Source organism: Phyllostomus hastatus, unplaced genomic scaffold (assembly GCF_019186645.2).
Source record: "Phyllostomus hastatus isolate PE091 unplaced genomic scaffold, TTU_PhHast_1.1 phas_contig_38, whole genome shotgun sequence".
NCBI lineage: Eukaryota > Metazoa > Chordata > Mammalia > Chiroptera > Phyllostomidae > Phyllostomus > Phyllostomus hastatus.
In genome coordinates, this window is record NW_025333869.1 from 27,053,866 (window position 1) to 27,071,496 (window position 17,631).

Here is a 17,631-nt window from a genome sequence, read left to right on the forward strand (position 1 = left end):
TTTAAGCCATTGGGATGACTCTGACTTTTGCTCTGAGTGGGTGGAAGGCACTGCAAGTTTGTAGAGCAGTGATCTGATCTGACTTTGATATTTAAATGAGCTCCTCTGACTGCTATACTGAGACCAGCCTGGGGAGTGTAGGTCAGGAGAGCAATCAGCCATCTGCTGCAACAACCCAGATTGGAGGTGACATTGGCCTGGACAATGACAGGCACGAGGAGGTGGCGAGGAGTGGGCAGACTCAATATATTTTGACCTTGAAATAGGGAACCCACTGAAATAATACAAGCAGGGGAGTCACATGCTCGGATTTGCTTTCAAATGTTCTTTCACCCAATAGAGTAGTCACACAGCTCCAATGTCACCCCACAGCTTACTCATTTGTTTTCGTGGGAAATGCACGTTTACAATACAGAGGGCTGGCAGTCAAGCTTGGCATGGCCAGCAGTGAGGTGGCCGGACATCAGGCATCTCCTAACATGGTATTCTGCACTTCCTGCCGCATCCCAAGGAAACGGGGAAGCAAATCCACAATGCCAGGAATATTGTGCAGATAAACAGACCTGGAGGTCACAAGGGAATCAAAAGCCACAAAGTTGATCTAGACTGGGGAGATTAAGGAGACTCGTCACAGCCCAAATGACGGGTGAGCCTTGAGTAGATCCTGGATTGGGTAAAATATCCCGCATCTGGAGAACAACTGAGGGAATCTGGATGTGAGCTGCACAGTTGATGCTTTATTTAATGGTGACTGTTTTTCAGGACAATGGTGTGTGGGAGAACGCCCTTGCTGAAAGGCTGAATGCTGAGGTATCTAAGGGTGAGATCATAAAGGCTGTGGTTTGCTTTCAACTGTGCTGGTAGAAAAGTGATATATTTATTGAGAGAGAGGGATTAAGACAAGATGTTAACAGTTAGTAACTCAAAGGCACACAGGTGTTCTCTGAACTCTTCTTTCAGCTTTTCTGTGGGTTTAAGGGTTGTTTTTTTTAAAGAAGTGTCATTTCCACCACTCCCACTTGGTGGGGAACCACTAGTTTAGTGCCCCCCATCTTGCAGAAGAGAAGGGGCCGCTCTCAGCTCCATCCCAACCACCCCCTGAGCATGGGAACCACGGGACAAAGAAGTTCTCCCCCACTCATCCCTGGGTACAGTGACGTCCCAAACACCTCCTACACACTGGTTGTTTGCAAACACAGCATCTATGATCGGGCACCTCCAGGGCATGTTGGGTCTCGTAAGCAGACTGTGGGTATCCAGCAGCCAGCCCTGGGTCTCCCTGCTCTGTAGAGCATCTCTCCCAGCACCTGGCCCGGGGCCCAGGGTGTGCAGCTGCGTGGGCACTCAGGGAGTCCCACATCCAGCCACCGAGGGAGGACTCGTGCAGGGGCCCCCACAGCTCCACACTGCTTCCCAGATCCAGCAAGCCTTTCCCTACTCACTTTCTGCATTTCCCTAAGCAAGGAGATGGCAAGGCCCATTAGGTCTTGGTGAGTCAGACAAATGCAGACATGGAACACATAGCCATCTTCCCCAGGATTCCAGAACATTCAGGGCCTCAGAAGTCGCCTCTCACCTTTTTCATTAAAATGAGATCGAATGCAGTACATGAGCTGTGTTGCTGGATGCTGATATTTTTTTAATGCATTATGGGAAACATTAGGGACAGTTGAAGAAGTTTTAACGTAGACTTGGTATTTTCTTAGGTGCAATCATGGAATTGTGGTTATATCTGAGAAGTCTTGTGGAGGTGCATTCTGGGATACCTGGGGTGCCCTGTCATGATGTCTGCCACTTAGTCTGACCCTTAGTTGACCAAGTGTTGGAGTTACTGACTCTGTTTGTTGGGCATGTGGGTGTTCACTATATCATTCTTTCACCTTTTCTACGTTTTACATAATTTTACAATAAAAATGTTGAGAAAACAAGCAAGATCCAAGTTCCACCTCTTCCACAAGGAGGTCTGTTTACAGGTCTGAGTCTCCTTTTGGCCTGGGACGTCCCCGTGGCCGCAGCCGGGGCTAGGCTCCCCAGGCCCTGTTGCAGGAAGCCTCCCCTGGCCTGGGAGTAATGCCCTCACCAGATGTCTCACTGCTGACCAGGGCTAAATACAGCCTGAGACAGCAACCCACCTATTATACATCCAAGACAGCCTCCTGGAAAACAGGACCTGAGCATGTCCCTCCCTGTTGTGGGGAGGCTTGGAGGAACAGAGAGAGAGGGTATCGCTGCCACCCCAATTCCCTCCTCCACTTTAAGACAGTTAGGACGAGAGAAGATGAACACGACAAATCAATGTCACAAGGAAACCCTGGTGCTGAAAGTGAGAGGGGGTCAGGGCTGTGATCGCCCTCTCCCTGGGGCTGGGCTGGTGTGACCAGCAAAGATCACGGCCAGCTGGGGCACACCCCACTCGGGAGACGCATGACCTTGGACGGCCTGCTTCCTTCCTCAGTGTCCGCTGCCTCTGCTCTTAAACAGGAGTGACCGTGCCGGCCCTGCAGTCATTCAGAGGACCCCAAGAGATGGGGAAACGCCTTCGTGAACTGAAAGGTGCTGTAACACAGGAGAATCCCCGTTCTTTCTTTAAAATCAGCAAACACAAAGACCCTTATGTGCCCAAACCTGACCGCAGGTGCTGCTATTTTTCTTTAAATAACTGACTGCCTTTTTACTAAAATAAATATGATCTTGACCTACCCTAGTCAACACCTATGAAATCATTGATTTAAGGTACTATTTTAATATGCATTATGTTTAATATGCATTATGCATTGTGTTTAATGCATATGTATTAAATTTTTTAATTCTCTCCCAGGGACTACCTACAATAATCTTGTGGATGTCGTTCTGGCCCCAGCCCCTCATTTTACAGACAGGAATCTGAGGCCGAGACATAGGCTGTCACTCCTGTTAGGGTGGTCAGTGACACGGCTGTGAAAGAATTCACAAGGAAGAAAGTGCAGAGAAAAAAGTTCTTAGTTACTCTCCAAGAAAGGAGAGAGCATGGTGTGGAGAGAGACACCAGCAGAGAATACAGAGATGGGTGTGCGTACCCTGTGCCTGAAGGCGACCTCACCAATGATGGGAGCACCAGACAGGTGCCCTGGGAACGGATTTAACCCACTCAGACAGGGGACTCAGTAGAAAGCCGTCTGAGAGACCACACGGGCAGGGAGAGAGAAAGCATGTTTGAGAGAGAAAGCCCAGCTGACCTGTGGATGTGCTTACCCCATGCCCTGAGGGTGGCCTTACCAATGACCAGAGCACCGGACAAAGGGGAAGGAATAGGCCCCTTCAAACATCAGGGGTGATCAGTTCCTGACCCTCCAGACCCCATGTCCCAGGTGTCACCTGGGGACGGTCACGTAGGATGACTCCATGTCCAGAGGGCAGCCTTGCCTTCTATCTCAGCACTGACAAAACGCACCTTGATGGAAGATTTCTTCCACAGCTTTCCCCATACCGATGAGGACGAGAGAAAGTGTAATGGAAACAACTCCAGGTGCCACCAGAGCCATCAAAGAATGTCACCAGGGAGAAACTGGGTGGAGGGAGGGGCACCACAGCCTGAGGTTTCTTTCTTCACAAATTTAAAACTTTCACAACCGTTCTGCAACTTTCACAAGCTTTCTCATCCCTTGAGAAATAACCATTTTTAGAATAAATCACTTTCAATCGCTATCCCTCAGAAGTCCATCTCCATGCCTTATGCTTTCTATTATTAAAACCATAAAATTTCTTTCCAACTTAACTTGAACTTAACTTTTAGAAACCTGGATTTCCAATAATGACTACAAAGTAAGCAACCAGCATTCCCTAGAATCGCTTACAAACATGTCTCATGACCATCAGAAACACAGGTCCCTCCACCAGCAAACACGCCCTCACTCCCAAGAAACCCCCAATAAGGCACAAGACGCTCATCCACAGCTCCAGATCCACTCCACAGCCTCTTGTAATGAAAAGCCAAGAGCAGGTCTAGCAATTTATATTTCAGTATCTCATGTTATTTCAAAATAATTAGACATTCAATAACTTTTATCAAAATTTACTAATTTAGAAAGAAATAGCCGAAATAAATTATAATGATTTGACCAGATATAGCTAAGGTTTCCCCCCTTTTAGTAAGGATTATCTCTCCAAAATTTTTACTTTAAAAGATGGCCTAGCCGGCCTGCAAACCAAAGGGTCATTGGTTTGATTCCCAGCCAGGGGACATGCCTGGGTTGCTGGCCAGACCCCCAGTAGGGGGTGTGCAAGAGGCAACCACACATTGATGTTTCTCTCTCTCTTTCTTCCTCCCTTCCCCTCTGTCTAAAAATAAATAAATAAAATCTTTTTTAAAATATGGCCGAGACAAGAGTTCTTGAAGAAGACCAGGTATTTACATTCAAAAATATACAGAAAGAAAAGCAAGCTTCTCTTAGAAGACTTTGGTTTTATCAGGCAAAGGGGTGGAAAAGCAGCTTGAGTTTAACATGCCACTTTTTTCTCTGCACCGAGGCACAGGTTCCAGCAGCTCCCAGGTCTCCAGGAGGAGGATACAGACTGTTTTATGGTCTGGGGAGGGGGTGAGATTTTCTCTTATAAGGACACTTGTCATTGGATTTAAGGTACACTCAGGCAATCTAGGATGATTTCACCTCAAGATCCTGAACCTAATTATATCTGCAAAGACCCTTTTTCCAAATAACGTCACATTCACAGGTTCTGGGGCATAAACATACCCATTGGGCGGGGTCAGGGTGGGGGGAGTCACCATTCAATCCACTGCAGAGCTTGCTGGTCAGATTCAGAAATTAAGTCCCCATTCTTCCACTAACTGGTCACCAACTCATCACCATGACCCCAAGCAAGCTCATGCCACCTGTCTGAAACTGTCCCCACCACCTGCTGTGCCTCTCCTGTGGGGGCCAGAACTGCAGGCCCCCGATACTCGAGAGATCGCAACCAGCTTCCCCACATGATGCCTGGACATCAGCAGTTCTCAAACTGTAGACACAGTTAAAGGGAAGAAACTTCTCACAGCTCACCTCCCAAGTGTGAGAATCCCTGACTCAAGAAACTCAGATCTGCGTCTATAGACTTCTTCAAGTTCCAAAGTTAACTAGAGACCAGATAAGAGGATATTGTAAAGGTAAACAAAAAGAAAGCAAAATTCTAGAACCATGAGACCCCCTGCCCCCACCATACATCCTGGTCCCCCGAAGAAGCCCAGCCTCTCACATTGCAAAGCTGTGGTCCCTACCCAGCCACCAGCCCCTCCTAACCCACCAACTCCCTACCCCTGCACCCCCTCTTCCTCCCCTGGTGAGCACACTGTCTCCCTTCTGGGTCTACTCCCTCGCTGGTGAGCCTCACCCAACCGGGTACACTAACTTCCCCACCCACAGAGACTGACCAGACTGATGGAAAGGCTGGGAGCAGGATTCAGCTGGAGAGAAAGTTGTCTTGGAAACCAGGCCAGTCCCATCAGAATTGCCTCACAGGCACCTCCATGAGCTGCGGTTTCCACTCCAGCTGCACACTAGAATCACCAGGGGAAGTTTAAAAATTATAGGTGCCTAGGCCCCACCCCAGACCCATGGAATCTGAGGACGGGGTCTGGACGTATGTACTTGTCAAACCCCCCAGGGAGGGAGGCTTCAAGCCACAATCAATGCCCACTGGGCTGGGATGTGCTGTCTTTTGACATCAGGAAGTGACCCATTCTCAGAATTGATGCCAGCCTTGGAAGCCCCACCCCGCCCCACTCCACGTAGGAGACTTCACCCCAACGCATGACAGAGTGGGTGAGGGGCTAGCCTCCACCCACTGCCAAGCCACCTCAGGGTCCGTAGCACCCAGCACACAAGAGCGTACAGGCGCTGAGCGCCTGACCTCAAGCACCTGTGCAGTCCGCCACGCTGCCCCCAGCCCAGCCCGCCCCAGGACGGGAAACAGCTCGAAATGGCTCGGGAAGGCTGTGTGACAGGTCCAAGGCCGCACTGCATCCTGGGAGAGACTCTCCTGCAGGAAGCGGAAGGACTCTGGGCCCTGACCAGGCCAAGACTGTGTTCCTTCTACCCTCGGGGCAAATATTTACTTTCCTGCAGGCAAAGATACAAACCCTTCACTGGTGGGAAAGTACCCTTTGGAAAAATTAAATAAAACACAGCAGGCGCCACTTCCACAGTAAGCAACTCATCTCAGGAATGGGTGCAAATGGTTGGTTGTACCAGTCACTCTTCCCCTCAAGTGCCCCTGTATACGGAGCTCACAGTTGTTCTGAGGACCCAGTGAGTTAAAGCAAAGTATGGCCAGGCAAGTACAATATGGCGGCTCCTCCTGCAGCTGCCCCCACCCTCCCCCCAACCCCTCCCCACAGCCAGCAAGCTCTGGGCTCCTGCCTACTGACACAGCTTCTCCCAGCATCTGCACTAACACTTACCACACAAGGCACTCTGCTAAGAGAGACCTGAAGGCATCTCCCCATCCAAGTCTGGCCCCTGCAGGAGAGACAACGGTTATCCCCTTTCCAGGGACAAGGAAACTGCTGAGGCACAGGGAGTTGTCCATAACTTGTCCCGGGTCATGCAGCCCGTCAGACCTGCTGCTCACCCTGCCACTCCCTCTGTCGGAGATGCTCTCTCTGCAGGCCTTTTTATGGCCGGCTCCTTCTCGCTGTTTGGGCCTCGGCTGAAACATCCGCTCCTCCAGAAGGCCTCCCTTGACTATCCTCCTGAGGCAGGCACTCCCATCTCACCATGCCCGCTCCCTGATTTCCTCCAGAGCGCCAGTTACCAGCTGTGTTTACTCCTTGGCTTGCCATTCTTCTAGAGCCCAAACCAAGCCTTTCTTGCTCATAGTTATTTCCCGGTAACTATCACAGGGTCCGGCATACCCAGTCGGCATCAAGAAAGTAGTCGTTAACCGAAAAGCAAACATATTGTCCCCACCCTGGAAAGAATGGCAGGTCAAGACTGGACTCTCCTGTCCTTACCGGTGTGGCTCACTCAGGTGGGCATTGTCCCACAGACTGAAAGGTCCCTGGGTAAATTCCCGGCAGGGGACATGCTGGGTTGCAGGTTTGGTCTACAGTCAGGATCAGGGTGCATACCGGAGGCAATGAATTAATATTTCTCTCTCACATTGATATTTGTCTCCCTCTCTTTCTCCCCCCTTCCCCTCTCTCTAAAAATAAATAAATAAAATCTTAAAAAATAAAAAGACTGGACTCTCTTGCCTTCCACTTAGATGTCAGTTCAAATCCACTCAAATCCAAGGTTCTTTCAGGGAAAGGTTTCTCTTTCCAATCCCCTGTGACCTGAGCTTACCCAAGAGACATCATTCCTTGTATGTGGAACCGGCTGGTACAGAAATTTCATATCAGTCCTTATCTGGTTTACTGAGCCCCACCCCAGGTTGGCACTGTGAGCCACCCAGAGAGAAGAGGTAGTGGGAAGTAAGAGGCAGCATTACTCCGGCTTCTCAGGAACAAACAACAAAGAAAGCAAAGTCCCGATCCAGCCTTACAACATAAAACAATCCCCTCCTTCTGGGAGGGATGGTGCGCAGAAGCCAGGGCTGAGAGCAAAGACACTTTCTCAGGTCTCAGTTTGCTCATGTGCAGGGTGAGTGCATCAGAACATTCTCCAAACCTCTTCCAGGGCTGCCTTCTGGATTCCCTGGCCTTTACAGACCTCATAGCTGGGCTGAGGGAGGGCACAACTGCTCTGCCCCAGGCCGGAGCCCAGGCCCTTTGTTCCAGATTATCCCCCCCCCCCCCCCCCCCGCTGACAGCTCATTAGGCATGGCAACCACTTCTCCAGCCCAAAGGCTGCCTCACTTCCTGCTTGTGTCACTATATTCTCTTTGAAATGCTTGCCTGGAACAAGAGGGAAATAGACCTGCCTAATGAATCAAGCACAATATTTTAAATTTAAGGAAATAAAACATATACCTACACTCAAGAGGAGATGTCCCAATGGGTGTTTGCCAACACGTGACAGTGGCTGTCCCTCAGTGGCAGAACTGGAGGTGACCGTGACTGTCTTCACTGTACTTACCTGAATTGCTTGAAATTTCTTAAAACTATGTGCGCATATTATTTTCACAAGGAAACTCTTTTCAAAAGTTAGAAATTGAATCTACTCCCTTTCTCACCTGGCCTCATCTATTGCTTACGTGGGAGACCAGGCACCTAGCTCCTTCCAAAAACTGCTGTCCTCTCCCCGTCCCCTGAGTCTTGACACCAGAGAGCTGCCACCTCTTTCAGGAGAAGGGGCACGGCTGCTAAAGGTCACGGTGACCCAAAGAAGAAACTGGAGTCAGGTGACCTGGGTCCTGGTCTCGGTCTGTCACTAACTTGCTGTGGGGTCTCAAGAGACTCACTTCCTCTCTCCAGACTTCCATTTAACTCTCAATAAAATGAAAAGGTGACACAGAAAGGTGCTTTTAAGGGCCCCTCTCATTCTCAGTCTGTGGCTCTTCAGCACCTAGAATAGACAGGAAGGTAGGAAAAAAAGGGCTAACCCTTAAGTATCTAACACAGTACTTCTTATGTACCAGGCATTGCTCTCAGCATTTCCTATATATTAATTCAGGTAATTATCTCGGCAACTCCCAGGTAGATTTTAATATCACTCCTTTCACAAATAGAGAAATTGAGGCACATGGAAGCTAATGTTTAGTCACTCAACCTCTAAGTGCCAGAACTAGGACTGGAACCCAGGCAGCCTGGTCCAGAGTCCACAGCCTTAACCATTAATAGGGTTGCATAAAGAATCAGAGGCCAAGCTCTGATAACAGAGCCCATGCCTGGAAAGGCAAAGAAAAGCTAGTATCACCTCTGACCCTTATTACCCTCACTACTTACCCACATCCACTTCCTTCCTACTCACTCCTCTAAGTTTTTTCTTCCTAATATTACTACTAATATTCCCAAAACATAATAATGATTAGTTAACATCTCACATGCCAGAGCAACAGGCTGGGTGCTTTCTAGAGAGCCAGTGTCTCCATGATCAGCCCCACCCACTTAGCAAATTCAAGACCTCAGCAAAATCCAGCACTGCTGATCACACACCCTGCTCAACATCTAATCCAGGCTCCGCCATCTCAAATCCTTGTTTACAAGACACAGATTAGGACTCCACCACCCCATTGCAACAAGGCTTTCCTGAGCACCTACTGTGTGCCCAGCCCCAAGACCAGCATTTGGAAGAAGATATGAATGAGCTACACCGCTGACCTCCAGGAGCCCACAGTCCAGCAAGGAAAAACAGTCATGTAAACGGATCTCTAGAATATCCTGTGGTCAGTGCTAAAAATAGAGGTGTGTCCCCAATGAGCCAAGGGCCCATGTGCCAGAATGATTCACCCTGCATGGCGGGAAGAGTTGGTCTCAAGTACCTCTCTGGGGAGTTCATTGCTTATGGAGACATCCTCAACAACCACCAGAAAGAGCAATGAGCTGGGGACGAGGACACCTGTGGGTTCATGCCAGCTTTGCTGGGTGACCATGAAAACATCCTCTCTGGACCCTGAGGTCCCCTCTGATAGCAAGAAGGCCCCCAAGTGTGGGGAAGGAGATCACTGTAAGTGGTTCAAGGTCATACTCACATAGACTTATGGACCGCGAAAAGTCTGCACTGCTCAATTCCCTTCCAATCCTCTCCATCACATAAAGGGGAAAATCCCAGTTTTGTGCCAGTTTGTCTGTAAGGCTCACAAACACTTGCCAGCCTACCTGCTTTTTGAACAAAGAGGGCAGGCCTCAGGTTCACGGCGTATAGCACCCACAATATCTAGCTAGGATTCAATACATTGTTTTCCTCACGCTCTATTTATTGTAACGGTATCTGCTATTTTTAATGAAAGAATAGTGTTTTCCCATTAGTAGCAGTGATATAAACCCTTCTTTAAAAACAAATTTCAGTTTAAAAAGTGAGTCAATTTAAAGAAATACAGCAAATAATGTTACAGTTGGTAAATCCTCTATGTGGAGGCAGTTCAATGACATCTATCAACACTGTAAGCACACATACAAAGACAGACAAAGCTGTCCTGTGCCCTTAGACATTTCAGGAGTGGTTGCCAGTGGGAAGAAGGGGTAGGGGCCAGAAGTAGGAACACGGGAGGCTCTGGCTTCTGCTGTCCATTCTGTTGGTTGTCCCGGGGGCGCATCATGCAGGTGTGTTCGCTTTGTAAAAATTTATGAAGTTGTATACACTTACGATTGGTGCATTTCTGCATATATATTATACATTCACATACCCTTTAAACAGAAATTCCACTTCTGGAAATTACCTTGCAAACATGCATACATATGTGCAAAGCAACACATTCAAAGATGCTCACTGAAGCATTGTTTACAATAACTAGAAATTGGAAATAACCTGAGTTCACCAGCTGCACACTGATTAAATAATTTTTGGCATAGCCTACAGTGATTTCTATGCAGCCATCGAACAGAATGAGGCAACCCCTAGCAGAGCTCCAAAATTTACATGGATTTAAATCTAAATGAAAAGCTAAGGTTAGAACTGTGTATAGTGTGCTACCTTATGTGGAAAAAAAGAATATAATACATACATGTGTATGAGGGGGGATCCCTCCAAAATGGGATTTATTTATTAAAAATTGTGTATTTATTCTTACATGCTTAAACTTTAATTACTTTTAAAGTACTCTCCATTTGGTGCAATACACTTATCAAGATATTTTTTTCACTGCTCAAAACAGTTTTTGAAATTGTAGATTTTGATGTATTTTAGAGCTTCTGCTGTTTTTTGTTTCACCTCTTCCACATTAGCAAAATGTTTCCCTTTGAGGACTTTTTTCCATCAGGGAAACACAAAAAGGTCACTCAGGGAGAGATTAGGTTAATAGAGAGGGTGAGGCATGGGTGTCACACCATTTTTGGTCAAAAACTGCTGAACACTCAGGATGGTGTGGGCAAGTGTACTAGTAAATCACCCCTCATTAAATGAGAAAATGAATTGAAAGTGTCTTCAAAAAAAAAACTTCACTGATCAGTTGCAGAGCTCAAAGCTCGTAATCAGGATGCTCACAGAAATGATTGAGTACAGCTGCAAAATAAAGGAAGTGTGAAGGCTATACAAAGAGAAATAAAAAAAATACACAGGGAACCAACAGTGAAGGGAAGGAAACCGGGACTCAAATCAACAATTTGTAATACAAGGAAGAAATAAACATTCAATAGGAACAGAATGAAGAAACAAGAATCAAAAAAATGAGGAGAGGCTTAGGAACCTCTGGGACAGCTTTAAACATTCCAACATCTGAATCATAGGGGTTCTACAAGGAGAAAAGGAAGAGCAAGAAATTAAAAGCTTATATGAAAGAATAATAAAAGAAAACTTCCACAATCTGGCAAAGGAAATAGACATACAACCTGAGGAAGCTCAGGGAATACCAAACAAATTGGACCCAAAGAGGAACACACCAAGACACATCATAATTAACTTACCCAAGATTAAAGATAAGGAGAGAATCTTAAAAGCAGCAAGAGAAAAGGAAACAGTTACCTACAAAAGAGTTCCCTAAGACTATCAGCTGATTCCTCAAAATAAAATTTACAGGCCAGAAGGGGCTGAAAAGAAGTATTCAAAGTCATGAAAGGCAAGGACCTACATCCAAGATTACTCTATCCAGCAAAGCTATCATTTAGAATGGAAGGGCAGATAAAGTGCTTCCCAGATAAGGTCAAGTTAAACAGAGTTTATCATCACCAAGCCCTTATTATATGAAATGTTAAAGGGATTTATCTAAGAAAAAGATCAAAACTATGAACAATAAAATGACAACAAACTCACAACTATCAACAACTGAACTTAAAAAACAAAAATGAAAACTAAGCAAACAACTAGAAAAGGAACAGAATCACAGAAGTTGAGGTCATATGGAGGGTTATCAGCGGGGAGGGGGAAGGGGGAGAATAGGGAAAAAGGCACAGAGAATAAGAAGCATAAATGGTAGGTACAAAATAGACAGGGGGGTTAAGAATAGTATAGGAAATGGAGAAGCCAAAGAACTTCTGTGTACGACCCATGGACATGAACTAAGGAGGAGGAATGCCAGAGGGAATGGGGGTACTAGGCAGAGGGGAATAAAGGTGAGGGAAAAAATGGGTCAACTGTGATAGTATAATCAATAAAATAAACTTTAAAAATAAATATTTACTCTTGTAATAAAAAAAATTTTTTTAAGGAACCCACACACAGACTCACCTACTCAGACTCACTCCCTCTGAGCTCCAGCACCAGGGTAGCAGTTTGAAAGGCACCAGAAGCATACAGGGAGGAAGTGAAGTATCTGGCATTAAGGAAAGCACTGGGGGACAGCTTTCTCCCACCCAGACAGGCAGGCAGAGGCCCACAGAGCCACAGATTCAGCAGATGGGTGCTATTCCTGAAGCTCTGTCAACCTGCTAACACTGTTTGCCCCACCCTAGAGATCCTGGAGACTCTGTCCTACACAATTTATGGGCCCACTCAAACTGTTAACCATGACTTTTCCATATGGATGGCTGGTCTTGGCTCATGCTTCACAACTTCCTAAATCCTATCAAATTAGCAAAGGCTGGCCTCACTGAGTCCCCAGGTCCCATACTTCTTAGTAAGTGGACCCAGGTCTTGCACTGACAGCTGCCAGCCTAGATTCAAAGCTCGGCTTCACCTGGGAATCTCCAAACCCAGCACAATAGCAACCAACTCAGGTTGCTTTATAGCTCATGCAGGATGGCCCCAGGCAAAACATAAGTGTGGCTGACCTTGGCTAACACCACCCAGGAAACCGCAAAGCCGTTACACCCAGTGCATAGCTACAGACCACATCAGTGGTCACAGCTAGTTCTTGCAGCTGAATGGCCTTGGTAAATCCCTCCCATTGACCTGTCAACAGCAATCAAGGCTCAACTACAAGAGGAGGGTGTACCTAGCCCATACGAAGGGTACATCTCAAGTACCCAGCTTGGGTGATAAGGAAGGTTGTACCACTGGACCCTACAGGACATCTACTACATTAGGCCATGACAGGGAGTCATAGTAGCTTTGCTTAATACATAAAAACCAACATAGAGAGACTGTCAAAATGAGGAGACAAAGAAACATGGCCCAAATGAAAGAACAGTTCAAAACTTCAAAAAAAGAACTAAACAAAAGAGAGATAAGCAATCTATCAGATGCAGAGTTCAAAATACTGGCTATAAGAATGCTCAAGGAACTTAGTGAGGACCTCAACAGCATAAAAAGATCCAGTCAGAAACAAAGGATTCACTAACTGAAATAAAGAACAATTTACAGAGAAACAACAGTAGAGTGGATGAAGCCAAGAATCAAATCAATGATTTGGAACATAAGGAAGCAAAAAACAACCAATCAGAACAACAAGAAAAAAAAATTTTTTTAAATAAGGATAGTGTAAGCAGCCTCTGGGACAACTTCAAGAGTTCCAAAATTCTCATCATAGGGATGCCAGAAGGAGAAAAGAAAGAGCAAGAAATTGGTAATCTATTTGAAAAAGAAAGAAAGAAAACTTCCCTAATTTGGTAAAGGAAATAAACATGCAAGTCCAGGAACCACAAGGTCCCAAACAAGATGGCTGCAAGGAGGCCCACTCCAAGACACATCATAATTAAAATGCTAAAGGTTAAAGATAAAGAGAGAATCTTAAACGCAGCAAGAGAAAAGCAGTTAGTTACCTACAGGGGAGTTCCCATGAGACTGTCAGCTGATTTCTCAAAAGAAACTTTCCAGGCTAGAAGGGATTGGCAAGAAACAGTCAAAGTTGTGAAAAGTGGGGACCAACACCAAGATTGCTGTACCCAGCAAGCGATTGTTTAGAATTGAAGGGCAGACAAAGAGCTTCCCAGACAAGAGAAATGTAAAGGAGTTCATCATCACCAAACTATTATTATATGAAATGTTAAAGGACTTATTTAAGAAAAAGAAAAAGATCAAAACTATGAACAGCCCTGGCTGGTATGGCTCAATGGATTGAGTGCCGACCCTCGAACCAAAGGGTCGCTGGTTCAATTCCCAGTCAGGGCACATGCCTGGGTTGCCAGCCAGGTTTCCAATAGGGGGCATGTGAGAGGCAACCACACATTGATGTTTCTCTTCCTCTCTTTCTCCCTCCCTTTACCTCTCTCTAAAAATAAATAAATAAAATATTTCTAAAAACTGTGAACAATAAGATGACAAAAAATACAAATGTATCAACAATTAAATCTAAAAAACAAACTAAGCAAACAAGAAGAGAGACCGAATCATGGATACAGAGAGTGTTTTGATGGTGGTCAGATGGGAGGGGTGTGTGGGACCATGGGTAAAGAGGTAAGGGGATTAAGAAGTACAAATAGGTAGTTACAGAATAGCCATGGGGATGTAAAGTACAGTATAGAAAATGGAGAGCCAAAGAACTTATAAGCATGGCCATGGACAAGAAAAATCATGTCGGGATTGCCTGAGGGAGTTGGGGGTGCTGGGTGGAAGGAGCAAAGGGGGAAAAATTGGAACAACTGTAATAGCATAACCAATAAAATATAATAAAAGTAAATGAAAACTATTTCAAACAATATCTTTATTGGATGATAAGATTTAAAGCAAAAAGTCTTACAGAAGGTGCACGGTTATGGTAAAAATTTATGGCCCCTTCCAGACTTACAGAGTGAAATGAAAGTGTTAGCACTTTGGGCTTACAAAGTAACCAACCCTTGGCACCACTCCTCCCGAGGGATAGCACCAGAGTTAATGGGCTTTCCTGTAATGATTTCCAATTAACGGCAAACCCAATGTCAGACAAATTACTTACACTGGACCTCCACCCTGCAGTTAAACTCTGGCACCTGGAGCTGCCCTGGCACAGTTGGCAGGTGACTGAGTACTTGGCATGGGTGGGGAGATGTTCAACAGAAATACTTCCAGTGATGGGAAGTCAGACTTGTTAAGGTAAGCTCAGTGGGCTGGAGAGGGAGGATCCCAAGTTCTGAGGCACCCTCTGCCCCAAGAAAAAAAGCAAAACAAGGGCCTTAAGTTACTCTGGGCTGCAGCAGACAATGACAGAACAAGGCCTTGAAAGTTCAATTTAAATTTAACAGTATAATTTTCTTTTGTATAGCCAACATGTCACTCTCTCCCCACATCACCTACCCAAAAAACAGTTCAATAAGGTATGAAGCACAGTATCCGTTATTCATTCTACAGATGGGAAAATAGAGGTACAAGAAGGTTAAAAGATTAGTCAGTGATTACATATGGAGAGAAGGGGTGAGGCCACAAACATACCCCCCACCTCTGACTCCTGGTCTTCCCTGATTTTCCTACCTCCCCATCCGTCAACTGTAGCCTTCCCTCTTTCAGCTCTGACCTCCTGAGAGGAGAGTTCCTGAGTCCAGACAAGCAAGGAGCAGGCAACGAATCCCAGAATCAGAATCGGGGGGTGGTGGGCTGGCCTATGAGACCATCTAACCCAACAGTTTTCTACCCTGACTACACACTAGAATTACCTGGAAAGCTTAAGCAAGTTAAATAAATACCTCTGCACAGGCATCTCTAGTGTTTTTAAAACTCTCTAGTTAACTCTGATGCAACCTTGGAAGACAACTGCTGAATGACAACTCAAACCACCCCCATCCCAATCCCACATTCTCCCTTCTGCCTCCCTGGAGTTTCCACCAACAGGTCTATGCTCCATCCTGTGGCCCCCAAACATACCGCTCATCTCTCTTCCACATTATGTAGTGTCAGAGACCCGGACTGGGAGCTGGGCTCACCTAGCTTTCCAGATGAGTAAGTCATTTAACAGCTCTGAGGCCCCCAATAGGCAAGTGACTTGCCTAAGATCTCCCAGAGCAAGACTGGAATCTGGATCTCTTGACCTCTAGGCAAGTCACATCTGCAGAGGGGTCACATGGAAAGCCAGGTCTGATGGCAGATCTAGCATTTCCTGCTAAGAGAACAGACCCAACAGGGGGCTGAGGAGGAGACCAGGACTGTGTGCATGTTTAGGGGTAATGGGTGTCAGTCACTCCTTCTCCCCTTTCTGGGGAAGTCTGCCCTGTGGCTTACTGGCAGCAGGGGCCTATTCTACAGTGCCAGGGCTGAAATTGGACTGTAGAAAGATGTCCCTTTTTCTAGGTGGGGGTCAGCCCAGTCTGAAATATCCATGAAGAAATCCAGTCTCTTGGGACAGTTTACCAGGAGGACCCAGTTTCCCTGTCCACAATAATAAAAAAGACTCACACTTCTTGAGCTCTTCACTGGTCCCTGTGCTAAGCACTGCACTTGGCCTACCTCATTTAATCTCCACAGCCATCCTAAAAGTTCAACATAATTACCATCTCTCTTTGCAGATGAGGTAACTATGGTCTAGAGAACTGAAGTAACTTCCCCAAGATCACTCAGTTAGAAAGTGGTATTGGCAGAATTCGAAGGCTGGTTCATGTCCAACTACCACCATCCTGCCCAGCAACAAGACAGAAGATGAGGAAAAGCCCAGTGGACACGGAAATAGTTACTAAGTACCTAGGGTGGTCAGAGACCTCCCCAGACGCAGTCTGGTGGAATCCTCCCAACCACTTCTCGGACAAGCGCGGACAAGGCACACACATCCTCCTGGTGCATCCTCCTTCCACTCAGGAGGCAACCAAGAGCAACGGGGGAAACATCTTGCTCAGGAGCATCAGCAAGTGTATAGTGAGGATGGCACTGGGAGTCCAAGGCCACAAAGCCTAACCACGTGTCTCCTCCACAGGCTGCTAGAGAGGTAAACTGTAATACCCAGCAGTCCGAGTGGGCGCGGCCGACGCAGGAATCAAGGCCTACTGCACCAGCACAGCATATGCGCTGCGGATTGGTGGTCAAATGCACACAGGTGAGATAGGCGGTACTCCTTCGTCGTAGCCAACTAACTCTAACGCTCCTGACCAGGCTGCAGAAATACAGGCTGAGCTAGGTCATACCGGTTCCCAGGAAGTGAGTGAGGAACCAGCCCTCCCAGGAGCAGCCACGTCTGGACCTAACCCCAGACCTAGCGTGGGGCGGTCAGGGAGTGTGCCCCCATCTCCATCCCCAGGCCCTACTGGGGTCACTCACCCAGAACACTGTAGAGTAAATGACGAGCGAGAACTTGAGCCAGAGATAGGAAAGGCGCGCGCAGTAGCGCACCTGCTCCGAGTCCCCGCGCGGCATCCTGGGCACACCCGGCGCGGGGCTCCGGGGCTCCCTGGCTAGGTCCCTGGCAGCGAGCAGCCCCACCTGCGGCTGCCTACCCCGCTGCCCGCCCAGCCGCCGCTCGCTCGGGGACAGACACAGCCAAGCCGCAATAACAGCCGGGGCCGAGCCGGGACCAGCTAGCCCCAGCGGCCAATGGGCGCGAGGAACCCGCCCAGCCTCTGAGAGGGGGCGGGCTGGGGCGGGGCTACAGCCTACGACCCGGAGAAAGAGTAGGGAGCGATCGGACAGGAGAGGGAGAGGTTTTTGCAAAGGAGTTCTCTTGCAACCATGGAAACGCCTGTATTAATGGGGCGTGACAGACCATGTACAGAGGAACTGCAGGAAAAGATTGAGCGTGCCTAATGCGGGGTAAATAGAAATGCACGTTTTCCACTGTTGTCAAGAGAAA

At 47.1% G+C, this 17,631-nt stretch overlaps 1 protein-coding gene across 1 annotated transcript in view; it reads right to left on the bottom strand.

Moving 5' to 3' along the window:
• The window catches only part of TSPAN15 (tetraspanin 15), a 52,016-nt gene extending 34,670 nt beyond the window's left edge, over positions 1–17,346 (bottom strand). Inside the window, exon 1 of the mRNA XM_045842189.1 lies at positions 17,103–17,346. Coding sequence (XP_045698145.1) covers positions 17,103–17,198 — 96 coding nt within the window. The 5' untranslated portion in view covers positions 17,199–17,346. The remainder of the gene's footprint in view (positions 1–17,102) is intronic.
• Positions 17,347–17,631: the final 285 nt, after the last annotated feature.